The sequence below is a fragment of the Delphinapterus leucas genome, chromosome 20, assembly GCF_059928025.1.
Source record: "Delphinapterus leucas isolate spDelLeu-1000000601 "Yukka" chromosome 20, BTC_Dleu_Yukka2, whole genome shotgun sequence".
Classification (NCBI taxonomy): domain Eukaryota; kingdom Metazoa; phylum Chordata; class Mammalia; order Artiodactyla; family Monodontidae; genus Delphinapterus; species Delphinapterus leucas.
Window position 1 is genome coordinate 56,452,388 of NC_143148.1, and position 13,949 is coordinate 56,466,336.

Genomic DNA, 13,949 nt, shown 5'->3' on the forward strand with positions numbered 1-13,949 from the left:
GCTTTTGTGGGCAGAAGAGTTTGTCAGACCAGCTCAAAACTTGGACAAAGTAGCAGCTGGAAGCCCCCCACCCATTCCCTGTGTGCCCACCCCCGCCCCCCAGAGCCAGCACACCTCCTGGGGAGGGGACCGCCCAGCCTGCAAGGAAGTACTCCTTATCCCAGTGTGGCAGGGCCGCTCCCGGCCACGTCTCTGAGCAGCGTGATACCCCCGCCTGCTGCCGCCGCCGCTGCCTTCTGAGCTGCCTGGGCTGCAGACGTCTGTCTGGCTTGGAGTCTCCGGGCCAGATGCAATAGGGCAAGCTAAAAATAACCCGGTGGGCGGCCCCCATCGGGAGTGCGGGTCGGGGTGGGGGGGCCTGGGCTGGGCGCAGACACATGATCCCCGGGACCCGGCCGAGTGGAGCTGAGACCGTCCGGCAGACCGTGCACGCTTCCGCTCCACACTTCCAGGACCGCCCCCCCCCCGCCCCGGCCAGAGGGCCCCTCTCCTCTGACCATCTGGGAGGAAATGCCTTTGACCAGCTGCAGGATGGGCAGCGGCCGGAGGAAGGTCAGCTGGACTCTGTGCTGCCTGCTGCTGCTCCTGGAAGCCAGTTCCGCCGGGAATATCTGGAAACGGGCATTGCACGCGAGGCTGGCGGAGAGGACCCGTGTAAGTGCCCGGGCTGGGCGGGGCTGGGAGGAGATGGGTGATGCCCGCACCGTACGGTGTGCCAGCGCGCCACCCAGATGCGGACGGCACAGGGCAGGCGTCCTTCTTTCTTTATCTGAGTTGTGCCAAAGTCGGGTGGGGAGCAGAGGGAACTCACAGCCCTCCAAAGATTCCGAGCCTGGGAGGAAAGAAGCCAGGGGCCCCTAAAAATGCGCAGGGGGCCGGTGACGTGCTTTTGCCTACCCACGTTTACTTTCTCCTGACAAAGAGCACCTGATTTTAGAGTCCGAGGACTTAAAACTGAGTGTTTGTCTCAACAGTCAATAACCAAATGTCGATAGTCGATAGGATGCAATTATGCTTCCGTGCCATTCCTGGCTCATTCAGTAAACATTTAGTGGAAACTGCTTCAGGCCGGGCGCTCTGTGCGTTCCTGTAGGTACAACATGGAGACACCAGCTCCCACCCTGCAGGGTGGTCGAGTGGGGGAGGCAGTCAGGTGACATGTGACAGCAATACAAAGGGTCGGCTCGCTGTGGTGGGAGGCGAGGAGCATGCGCCCTGCAGCCCTAAGTCTGAATCCAAGCTCTGCTGCTCACAGGCTGTGTGACTTGAGGAAAGTTGTTGGACGTCTGTGAGCTCCGGTGATCTCATCTGAAAAAGACAGACTGATGCGTTCCTTTCAGTTCCTTTCATCAAATATGTATTGATCGCCACTGTTTACCTTGGTCACTGTTGCCCTAGGCTGTGGGGATGCAGACTTATATGTCCCCAAGCCTTGGGAGACTCGTGTTACCCCACAGGGCTGGGCTTGCAGAGAATGAATGAGAAGTGAAAGGAAAATGTATACAAGCACACCTGATCTCATTGTGCTTTGCAGAAACTGCGTTTTTACAGATTGCAGGTCTGTGGCAACCCGGCCTTGAGCAAGTCTCTCGGCGCCTTTTGTCCAACAGTGTTTGCTCATTTCTTGTCTCTGTGTCACATTTTGGTAAATCTCCCACTACCTCCAACTTTTTCATTTTTACTGTATTTGTTATGTTGATCTGTGGTCAGTGATCTTTGACGTGACTATTGCGAAAAGGTCACGACTCACGGAAGCCTCAGAGGATGGTGAGCATTTCTCAGCAACAGGCTCTTTCTTAATTAAGGTGTGTACATTGAGTTTTTTAGACATAATGCTATTGCACACTTAATATGCTACGGTGTAATGTGAACCTAACTTTTAGATGCACTGGGAAACCAAAATATTCTTGTGACTCGCTTTCTTGCAGTGGTCTGGAACCCAAACCACAGTATCTCCAAGGCGTGCCGGTAGTGTATTTGGTGACAAGTGTTGAGAAGGGAAATAAAGCAGGAAGGGGACTAGGAGAGAGTGGAGGTGGGAAGGGTGTCACTTTAGATCCCCCACCCCAAAAGGGAGCACAGAGGCATAGAAGGTTCAGGAAGACGATACCAGCACCCTCAGCATATGGGTGTGTAAATGACTCCATATCTGTCAAACACAGGGCATAGCGAGTGGTCCTTGCGTCTTGGTGACTTTTACTCAAATATTAGGAAATTGGTTGGTGTTTGCTTCCCCAGGTGGAATGGAGGTTCCTCACAGTAGGGCCGGATTCTGTCTCCGTCAGTGCAGTATTCCTGGTGCCTGCCATGAAGTAGGCGCCCCATACATTCTTGTGGGTAAATTATGGGCAAGTGCAATGGAAGCACAGAAGAGTGTGTGCAGCTCTGCCCCAAGAGAGTCAGGGAGGGTTTTCCAGGATCGGGGACATTCAACCCAGGGCTTTGAAGGATGAATAGGAGTTTTCCAGGCAGAGAAGAGGGAGAAGGGAATGTTTAATGACCCCAGGCACCATGTGAAATGAAACTGTATTGAGGCTAATCTCAGCCTCCAGGGCTCACACTATAGGTCAAGCAGGAGGCCACATGGGTGTAGAAAAGCATAGTAGCAAGTGAAATGGTGATAGGTATTTGGAGGGAGAAGAGAGACCCTTGTCAGGTTGGACTCCCCCATGCTTTTCGCTGTTCCAACGGGACGATTTAGGCCTCAAAGCATCCAGCACTTTGGTTCTAGGACCACAGAGAGATTTCCAATACATCATCTGGCCTTATCTCCACCTTGTCCTGGAGCGTCACAGGGGCTGATGCCGTGACATCTCACTAGGAGGAACGAGGAGGCTAGGAGGTTGGGGACGATATGCACTGGGGGTCAGGGGGAGTCTCTTTAAAAACACAGGCCTGGGTGGGCTTCAGGAACCAAATTACTTCTAGCCACTGTTTGTCAGAATGCAAGCACTTTGAGTTTATACTCACTGGACTGGAACTCTTCCCTGCTGTCAACAGACATCAGCTTCCCTCTCCGGTGCCCAGACATGGGAGAGGTTTGTGCCCAGATTGTGCCTCACAGAGAGCCCCTGGGAAAAGACAGGCTGTCGACTGGTGGCTCAGAGGATAAGGAGGTTGGGCAGGGCGCCAGGCCTAGGAATCTTTCAGTGACATCTCTAATGAGCTGTGCAGCCTCAGGCTGCTTGCTGCCCCTCTCTGGGCCTCAGGTCATTACCTGGGAAATGAAGACGAAGGACCAGGTGACCTCCAGGGCCCTTTCAGTTCTGATTCTAACATCCATGCAAATGTCCAACAGGGAATCTAGGAGTAATAGGAAGCAGCTCCGCATATTCAGGGGCAGGACTTCTTATGTGGCCCCCATTGCCCACCCCAAGCTGGGTCAGCTCTTCAGCCTTGGCCCTGGACCCCATGGGGCAGGTCAGGGTGAGGAGAGGCCGGGTGTTCAGGATTATGCTGAAGCCAGCTCATACCCGCTCCAGAGAGTTAAACAGCCCTTATTAAAAATGAAGTCATATAAACTTATATAATTTACATGAAAAAGGAAGGAAGGAAATCCTCCTTATCAGAAACATATCACTTCCTAATTATTTTGGTTGCATTCTTACCATTCTCCCTGCTCTCGAGGTCATTCATGTCTGTGGCATCTGCCTGGTAGAAACACCATCTCTCGAGGAGCTATTACACATCTCTTCCCAACTCCTCATTCAGTGGCCTCGCACTGGTAGCTTGAAATCAGCCGCAGTGAGAGTATTTACACCATGGAAATTGGCAAAGGCTGCACATGGAGAACTGGGTGTTAAACCCGGACCCGCACGTGGCTGCCTGCATCTTGGCTCCTCCCCTTCTCAAAGCCCCGCCCCTTGACAGAGTGGGCAGAGGGGGCTGAGGGGGTCCAGGGCACTTCCTGGATGCTGTGTGCATTTTTCTGCCCAAGAGACAGTGCCTGAAAGGAAAACACGGGAGGCCCTGTAGGGAGGCTTGTAAGGAGAAGAAGGCTTGTCCTCCGTGAGCCTCTGCTTCCTTGTCTGCAGCATGGGAGACGGCAGTGCTACTTTGCAATCCAGTGGAAAGACCCCGAGAGCCTTCAGCTTGGTGCCTGACCAGGGAACACCTCTCTCTGTGTACTAATAAAAACAAAACACAGATATTTACGAGGCTAGATAAGATGGAAAGGAATAGGCTAGGAAGAGGGATGTTTGTCAGTAGCCCAAGAGGCTTTCTGGGGAGCTCAGGGTCAGTTCTGTGGAGCTGGTGTTTTGGGACTTGCTTTCCTGCCGTTTGGTGAAAGTTATCAGAACAGTTCTTTGCTGAGTGTTCCTATGTGTCAGGCCAGGCTGTCTCAGGATCCTCTGAACAAACCTACCAGGTGGGACTTAATTGTAGCCGCCATGTCGGCTTGGGGACTGGGTAGCCCCGTGGTCCCCATGTGTCACTGTGGCTATGTGTCTGTTTTGTACCCTAAGCTCCCATTCGGGGCAGCTGGAAATGGCTAGGCAGTTTGCACCCTGCCCAAAGGTGCCTGCCCAGCGGAGGGGCAGCGTGGGGCTACAGCAGCCAAGAGCGAGGATGTAATGCATCCTGCCGGACGGGGCACCCCTTCGCAGTTGGCCTGCCCAGAGCAGCATCTTCTGGTGACGAGCACAGAGGCCCCGTGCAAGGCGTGTTCCCCAGTCTCCCCAGGCTGGTCCTCCTTTCCCTTGTTACTTCTGTGAGCTCGAGAGCTTTCTGGCGCATCTTTTATTTTTTGCTAAGTTAGCAAGAGTGGGAGAGGCAGGTGGCCTGGAGCTGTGGGTACCTCCCCTCCGCTCTCATCATTCCCTGAGTCCTGAATCTTCACCTTCATCCTGGAAGCTCTGTCCTCGGAACACGCTCAGCCGGCACACAGGATGGGCCAAGGTGCTTGGGTCCATACCATGGGAGCAAACGGAGCTGAAGGACCACGGCCTGGCTTGCTCAGCCCAGGCTGGGATGCCTCTGAAGAGTGATCTGGACAGTTTCTCAGAGGTTGCCCTTGGGTTTGAGCTCCAGGTGCCCAGGGCAGTCACCTGGGCATTGACGGTCCCCAGATGGCCCCCCCTTCCCTGCCTCACGTGCCCCCTCCCCTGCTAGAGCTGCCTGGGACCCTCTCGCAAATATACCACCTGCACTAAAATCCTAGTCTCAGGGTTTAATTTTGTCTCCCCTACCCCCAAAAATATCTGTTCAAGTCCTAAGCCCTGGTGCCTGTGAATGTGACTTTATTTGGAAATAGGGTCATTGTAGTGTAATTAATTAAGATGAGGACATATTGAAATTAGGAAGGCCCTTAATCTGATGTGGCTGGTGAAGAAGACAAGAGAGACAGAGACACACAGGGAGAAGGCCGTGTGGAGACAGAGACAGAGATTAGAGCGATGCATCTCAAGTCACGGAACTCCAAGGGTTGCCAGGAGAGAAACAGGCAACCACGGCCTCAGAAGGAACCAACCCTGCCGACACCTTGATTTTGAACGTCTGGCCTCCAGAGCCGTGAGAGAACACAGCTCCATTGTTTTAAGGCCCCCAGTCTGTGGTGTTTGTTACAGCAGCCCTAGCACACTCATACGGTCAGCCTCTGGGAACCAACATAGTCAGTTCTGTTGCTTGCAACCAGCAACCCCAATGGTAGACGCTTCCCAGATGAGGGAATTCCGGCCAGAGCAGAGAGTGACCCACCCCACACCATTCTGGCCGCGCACTGGTGAAGCTATCACTGTGCCCTCAGAGTCCTAGAGGCTTTCCTTGCTCCTTGAAGGACGTGAGATTGATTGCAGCCCTGCAGGACCCCATCACCAGCACCACTAGGACACATCCACCTGGAGGGGAGGGGCTGCTCAGTGGGCCCTGGAGGATTCATGGTCAAGACCCCGCAAGTCCCCCCTGGGGGCTGGAGAGAGGGGACGTGACATAACGCGGTGAAGTGCCCCACTGTAGGCTCGGCCCTCCCCGAGCGCCTGACGCAGTGCCTGACGCGTCACAGACTCTCAGAAACATTTGAAGAACTAGGGGGAGGAGCTGGATGGATGGGCGGGTAGATGGAAGGGAGGAAAAACAAATGAATAATAGTGTGACCTCGGGGGTGACTTCCTCCTCTCTGAATCTGGCTTCTGTACCTGAGGTTTCAGTCCTGAAACTGATTCCAGGTGGAAACGAGCAAGGGGAAAAGTATCTAAGAACCGTGTGGTTATAACCTGGGACCCTGCATGCGAGGAGGCAGGAAAGCAGAGGGAAACTTACCCGTCATAGTGGCACTAGTCACGGTAACCAAAGTGGAAACAGCCCAGATGTCCATAAGCTCAGGATAGATCAACACAACGGAGTCCATCCACACAATGGAATATTACTCAGCCATAAAAAGGCATGAAGTACTGAGACACGCTCCAGCATGGATGAGCCCTGGAAACATTATGCTCAGTGAAAGATGCCAGTCAGAAAAGGCCACATAGCCTGTGATCTATCTGTATGAGATGTCCAGAAAAGGCACATTCATAGGGACAGAAAGCAGATTAGACGTTGCCGGGGGCTGAGGGCGTGAGGATGAAGGAGGGACTGCTTAATGAGAATAGAAGTGTTCCAGAAACGAACACAACATTGTAAATCAACTATACTTCAGTTAGAAAGAAAAAAGAATTTGTTTGGGGTGATGTAAATATTTTAGAAATAGATAAGAGGCAGGTGTTGAACAATATTGTGGATTTAATCAGTGCCATAGAATTGTACACTTAAAAATGGTGAAAATGGCAAACTTTATGTTATATTGAGTTGGCCAAAAAGTTCATTTGGTTAGTGAATATATTGTTCAATAAAATTCTTGGTGAAAACGAAAAATGTGTCTTTTATTTTTGCTTAAAACCAAACAGACTTTTTGGCCAACCCAATGTATTTTACCACGGTAAGATTTTTAAAAAGCAGTGGGAACCTAAGGTACATCTTAGGGATTCTGTGAGGGGCTCCTGGTCAGGCTTGTCTTAGCTTCATGGTCCCCTCCTCAGAGGCCCGTTCCCTGATCCCCTATTTAGGTCTCTTTTAAAAGTTTTCTTAACTTCTCGACTTCTTCATAACATTTACCTCCCTTATTATGATCTGCGTGATTTTTTTTTTATTCTGGCTTTGTTTCATCTTTCATTACCTACCTTCACAGATAAACAAAAAGAAAGCAATTTGTTTCCTTTCTGTGTGGTGTTGGGTTGGTGTTTGTCACATGTCCTGGAGCTGAGCCACGCGTGAAGGCAGGGCCAGTGTCTTCTGGTTTAGGTCAGCTCTCCTCACATGCAGCCAGTGCCTGGCACGTGGTAGGCCTGGGAACTATGAATTTACCGTGAAATGAATGACTAAATTACATTAAAACCCTCTAGAGCGGAAGAGCAGGGATGGAAAGTTCTAGAAGACTCTCAGGTGCACAGCAGGGCTCAGTGGACACCAGCTGGAGGAGTTGGCCAAGTGTGCACTCTTGCCCTCGACATGCACTGAGATGGCTTGTCCTGGCATGAGATCCTGGGTTTTTGAGTACCTCTCCGGGGAAGTCCCGTTAGCCATGCACCAAACTCTGCTCCCGGAGCCCAGCGTGCCCTGGAGGTCTCAGGGCGTCAGGAAATGGCATTCACTGCACACTAAACTCTAAGCCCTCTGTTCCAGGGAGAGACATATTTTTAGATCTTTGACATCCGAATTCCAGAGGAAGAGCAAGTAAAGCTTAGAAGAAAATTGGCTTTCTTCCTGCACCAAGCAAACCGGTCCTGGGGTGCATATTTATTGGTCAGGCCGTTAACTCTCTGGAACATTCCAAAGAAGGGTAAAGCTCTTGCAGGGGAATGAAGGGGGTGGAGTGCTGAGGGAGGGATGTGGGTAAACTGGGGCAGCTCTGGAGACTGAATTCTTTCTCCTTAAATGGAAGTGGTTTCCATTTTTTTCCAGATTATGAAAGCAGTGATGTTTACTCTGCACACATTCAGACAATACAGAAAGTCACAAATAAGTAAAATATTCTAAATTCTCTGAGACACAAGCTCTGTTGACATTTTGGTATGTGTGAGTGCCTAGACTTTTTCGTGAAGCAGTTACGCTCAGGACACGTTGTTTTCTTAATGGTATTTTGTTCATATTGTTTAAAATTTGTTTATTGAGATGAAATTCACATACTGTACAATTGACCACGTTACAGGGGACAACTCAGTGGGATTTAGTGCATCGACAGTGTTGTGCAGCCACCACCTCTCTCTAGTTCCAAAATCTTCCCATCACCCCAAAAGGAAAACCCAGACCTATTAAACAGTTGCTCCCCACCCCTCTTCCCATCCTCGCCCCCTGGCAACCACCAGTCTGCTTCCGGTCTCCATAAATTTCCCTATTCTATTATTTATTTTTATTTTTGGCTGTGTTGGGTCTTCATTTCAGTGCGAGGGCTTTCTCCAGTTGCGGCGAGCGGGGGCCGCTCTTCATCGCGGTGCGCGGGCCTCTCACTATCGCGGCCTCTCTTGTTGCGGAGCACAGGCTCCAGACGCGCAGGCTCAGTCGTTGTGGCTCACGGGCCCAGTCGCTCCGCGGCATGCGGGATCCGCCCAGACCAGGGCTCGAACCTGTGTCCCCTGCACCGGCAGGCGGACTCTCAACCACTGCGCCACCAGGGAAGCCCAAATTTCCCTATTCTGGACGTTTCATAAAAACGTGATCATACAATACGTGGAATTTGTGTCTGGTGTATTATTCATATTGTTTTGTACCGTGCATTTTTCATTGAACGATATATGGTGAATATGTTAATATGATAGATCCATGTCTTTTTTTTTTTTTTTTTTTTTTTGCGGTACGCGGGCCTCCCACTGCTGCGGCCCCTCCCGCCGCGGAGCAACAGGCTCCGGACACGCAGGCCGCTCCGCGGCATGTGGGATCCTCCCGGACCGGGGCACGAACCCGCGTCGCCCGCATCGGCAGACGGACCCCCAACCACTGCGCCACCAGGGAAGCCCCCGTGTCCTCTTTTCAAAGACTTCTATGGTGTTCCAAGGTGTGGATCTGCAGTTATTTGTTTATCCAGCCTCCTTTGGTTGGACCTCCAGGCACTTGTTTCAGTGGACCCTGCATTTGGACTAGTGGAATTGGGCTTCCCACTGAAGCAGCCCAGAATTGGCATTTCCCTACCTGCTTCCTGAAGATATCAGAATGGCTTTGCAAATCTATAGAGGCCACCGAAAAATCCCCCCAGGGTATGAAAAAACAAATAGCCACCAGGTCGAAACCTTAAGGGAACCATCTTTATCCAAGTAAGGCATACAGCGCTGGGACATTCTTGTCCGAGCTGTACCGTAAATGTATGTTCACAGCTACTTTGAAGCAGACTTGCTGTACCATCCTTTTGCAGGGATGAAAATGAAAGATGGAGATCATGGGTTGTCTGGGATGTTCATGAAGGACGTTGTCAGTCAGGGGTGAGCTGGGATTTGACATGCTGTTGTGTTATTTTCAGCTGAGTGGCAATGGAGGGCTGGGGCTGGCTGGGGCTGCAGAGAGCAGGGGCCAGGACGAGTTCTTTCCAGAATCCCTTGGGGAGGCAGTTACATGACTACATCCAGAGCTGGGGCTGGTCCAGAGGCGAGCAGGAGGCAGGGGCGTGTGAGAGAGGGGGACCCCGAGCCAACAAAACGGGAAGAATCTCACAGGCGAGACTGAGAAGCAGCTCCCCAGATCCAGGCTCCTGGGACAGGAAGTTGCCAGAGTCAGACAGACCCAGGTTTGAATCCTGCCTCTGCTGTTGGCCAGCTGTGTGACCTGGGGCAAGTGCCTTTAATATTTCTGTGTGTTTCCTCATCAGTAAAGTGGGTTAATAATAGCAGTGAGCGTTATGCTGAGAATTCCGTGAAATTCAGTATGTGAGGACCTAGCACAGCGTTGGCACGCAGTGGGAGCTTAATAAATGCACGCAGTGGGAGCTTAATAAATGCACGCAGTGGGAGCTTAATAAATGAATCAGCCTGCCCAAGTTCCGACCCTGACGCTTCCCCATATGGTGAGTATGCGCCTCAGTTTCCTCACCTGTACAATGGGGTCAGCAGGTGTAACTACAGGGGAGCGATGGATGCTACCTCAGGGGACCCTCAGGGAGCAGTGCTGGGACGGCTGCTTCCTCTTAGGAACTCTGCCAGTTGTTTGCACCCTTCCCCCCCACCGCCCCCCCTCCCTCCCTAGAAATGATGGCACTACTGCGGGAGGGTTTCTTGCTTGCGCACCTTTAGACCCCAGTTAGATCCTGAACTCCTCGGGGACAGGGACCGGCTCATAGGTTTCTTTTGCATCCGCCTCAGCATCACAACTAAAGCATCATCAGTGTGTGAGTGAATCGAGGGCGGGAAGGAGGGAGGAAGCAGGAAAGACCAAAAATAAAAGTAATGATAAAACCAAGCGATCAGCATCGCTGAGCAGAGCACCCACAGATGTGATCTCATCTGCTCCCTCTACAAATCCCTGCAGCGGGCACTTACTTCTGGGCCCATTTTGCAGGTGAGGAAGACGGAGGCTCAGAGAGGTCATTTTCCTGTATGATGACACAGCTACAGGGGTCCAAGCCAGACTCATCTAATTCCCGCACCTGAGCTCAAATCCCTGACTGTTGAGGAAGTCATGGCCTCAGCGCCATCCATCTTGGTACACTTGAAGGTGGGATGTAACCCCTAAGTTCTTGCCCCAAAGGAAGAGGATGCATTAGCTGGGCAAGGAGAGGGAAGAGTTCTGAGTGCAAAGGACAGTGTGCAGAAGGCTCCAAGGCGAGGAGGAGTTTGGGGTCCTAGCAAACCTTCCAACAGTGACCCCAGACTTATATTCTGGATGCATTATTTTGGCTTCAGGAGGGAGGAGTGTAATATGACCCTTCTCCGCCGGTGGCCTTGGGCAAACCTTTAATTCTCTGAGCCTCGGGGGCCTCATCTTTAGAGTGTGGATGAAATAGGACCTGCCTCTCCTGGACTCACGTGACCAAAGGCGTGTACAGATGCTGGGGGAAAGGTACAGCATTAAACAAACACGAAGGGACAGCTCCACATCAGTGCAGGCCACCTGGCCTGCAGAGCCACCTTCACAGGGACATTGTGCAGGTTGTTAAATGCCTAGAAGGATGAGGATGCCTGGCACGTGGTGGACCGCCAGTAAGAGATGCCCGTCACTGTCACGCCTCCATCATTCTCATCATCACAGCTTTCAATCAACCACAACAAAAATGAACTGAACACCTGCTCTACACCAGGCACGGTCATAGGTGCTGGGGACACAGGTGGGAAGAAGACCGAGTCCCTAGGAGGACACGTTGTAGGGGGGAGAAAAAACAATAAACCGAACAGTGAATCAATACACGGTCCTCCCAAGGGTGGTCAGAGGTTTGGAGCTATGTAAGGCAGGCAGAGGGGAATGGGGAGCGCCAGCTACAGCGCATGTGAGCAGAGACCTGGACCAAGTGAGGGCTGGAACCAGCCGGGCATCTCAGGAGGGAGACACAGCCCATAAAGGCCCAGAGGTGGGACCTCAGACAGGCCAGGGCGCTGGCCAGGAATGAGCAAGGGGAGAGCGGTGGGACGACAGGAGGGAGGCCAGAGAAGTGGAGGGGCAGGGGCATGGGGCCAGCTGGGGTCTGACCTTTAGCCCAAGGACTTTGGCCTTTAACCTTTAACCCCCGTGGGCTGGGAAGGTGATCTATTTATTTCGTTTATAAAAGTCCGTTCTTTCTCAGAACACCAGGAAACATCCTTTGTTTAGGACCCTCTGTGAGCATCACCTTGCATGACATATTTTTCAAAACATTTAATCCTTTAATCTGGGCCCCTCCGTGAAATCGGTTCTTTATCACCCAGGACCATCTGTTGTTCTGGCAGCACCATAAATCACTGGGGCATTTGACTTCTAAGGCGCTTATCTCTTTTGTTTTCTCCAAATTCTGAGAACCGACATTTGAATTTTCCCTGGAGAGCGCCCCTGTTAGGGGCTGCCCTTAGGAAGTCACCCACCTGGGAGGCATTGGAGGTGGGTGGAAAGCGTTTCCCGTCTGATCTCCAGGTTCTGTTAAATTTTATAAATGAGGCTTGATGTGAAAACAGGCTGGGCGGAAAAACCAGCCATCCCTTCCCAGCCACGCACAGACATCCTCCCTCACCCTCCGAAGGAGGCCAGGGCAGCTGTCACCTCCAATTAGGATTCAAATGGCGGGGCCGCAACGTGGGTCCGATGTTGCTAATTCTTAAGAAAATGAACTGAGTTAATGGTGCAGGATTATGTGCCCTGCCTGCATCTTGGAAATTATTCCTGAGGATACAGGAATTTGGGGCATCCAGCCGAGCAGAGGATGGCAAAAAGGCTGAACCAGGAGTTAGAAGATCCAGGAGTTACAAGATTGCCCCTTTATTTTGGCTTCGTTTCCGCCAAATGTTGGCTTTGTATTCATTTTTGCTTTTCACAAATTAAATGATTTGTATAAGGGAGAAAAGATGAATTCTCTGGGTACAAACTACTATACACAAAATAGATAAGCAACAAGGGTCTACTGTAAAGCACAGGGAATTATATTCAATATCTTGGAATAACCTATAATGGAAAATAATCTGAAAAAATATATATGTATAACTGAATCACTTTGCTGCACACCTGAAATTAACACAATATCGGAAATCAACTCTGCTTCTATTTAAAAAAAAAAAAAGAATTCTCTGGCTGAAGCAGGGAGGGCCAGGAGCCCCACCCTCCCCAGACTGCACCCCTCCCGCGCTCCACTCGGTCACGGTTTCCTCCCCACCCCCCACCCCGCCCAGTCTTAGCCCCTGGTGGGGGGGAGGGGTCCCTGTGAGGTAGTTTGAGAACCACTGGTCCTTGTGATTGCACGCATTGGCAGATGCGTCTGGTCGGGACCTGTTCTCTGTGACCCGACGCCCCCTACTGGGCGCTGGGAGCAGCGCGTGGAGTTTGCAGCCACCGCAGTGGCTGTGGCGGAAGGACGTTCATACATCCTTGACCTTTGAGGGCATATAGCATTGTGTAGCTTGCCTTTTATTTATTTATTTACTAACATATAAGGTTTTTCCTGTCCTTAATCATTCTTCTTAAGTACTTCTACCTTTTAAGTTTTTTAATTGTCTTCTTTAAATTGAAAAAAACTCAATGTGTTCATGGCAATATATATATATATAGGAACCTGTGCAAAAGAGCATGCAATAAGGGAAAAAAAGCGTACAATAAGGAGAACTCTCCCTTGGCTTCAGAACCTAATTCTTCTCTCCAGAGGCAATCTTTGACCAACGGCTGCTGTGTATTCTTGTATATCCTTCCAAAGATGTTCTAGGCCTGTTAAACATATGCATATTACATGTGTGTGCATATGAATATTTGAAAACATAGGTGAAGAGCAGACAAACGGTTCTATATCTTAATTCTCTTCATGAACCACCATCTCTTGGGGATCTCTCATCAGCAGGTTTAGTGGCTGCGTGCTACTCCAGTCTGCAGACGTGCATTATTTACTTGGACAGTACAAGGTGCAGGATTTTGCAATACATATATGTTGGGGGAGATCGGGGGATCAGTGGGTAAAGCATTTTAGGTGGGTGGAGCGGTTCAGGCATAAGCCGGAGGCGGGGCAAGCCAGAGTGGTTTTTCCCCCAAAGAGCCTACTCTGTATCTAACTCTGTGCGTGAGTGTGCGTGTGTGTGTGCGCACACCTGTGTCGGGATGTGTAAGACCTGCCCTCCATACACCCCACCTCCATACCCAGAAGCAGAGCAGTGTTCCCGGCACAGATGGGGTCTGGTGTGACTTGAACTCTCCCAACCCCACCTCTAAAATGCTTATTTTATTGGTAATGCGTCCATACTTCCTATATGTTAAATAGGATATCTTTTTTTTTTTTTTTTTTTTTTGCGGTACGCGGGCCTCTCACCATTGTGGCCTCTCCCGCTGCG

The 13,949-nt window shown here is 51.1% G+C and overlaps 1 protein-coding gene across 1 annotated transcript in view; it reads left to right on the forward strand.

Annotated features, from left to right (window-relative positions):
- The first annotated feature begins 510 nt into the window (after nucleotides 1-510).
- WFDC1 (WAP four-disulfide core domain 1) overlaps nucleotides 511-13,949 on the forward strand; it is a 29,076-nt gene continuing 15,637 nt past the window's right edge. The window contains exon 1 of the mRNA XM_022583032.2: nucleotides 511-654. Within this exon, the coding sequence (XP_022438740.1) occupies nucleotides 511-654 (144 nt within the window). The remainder of the gene's footprint in view (nucleotides 655-13,949) is intronic.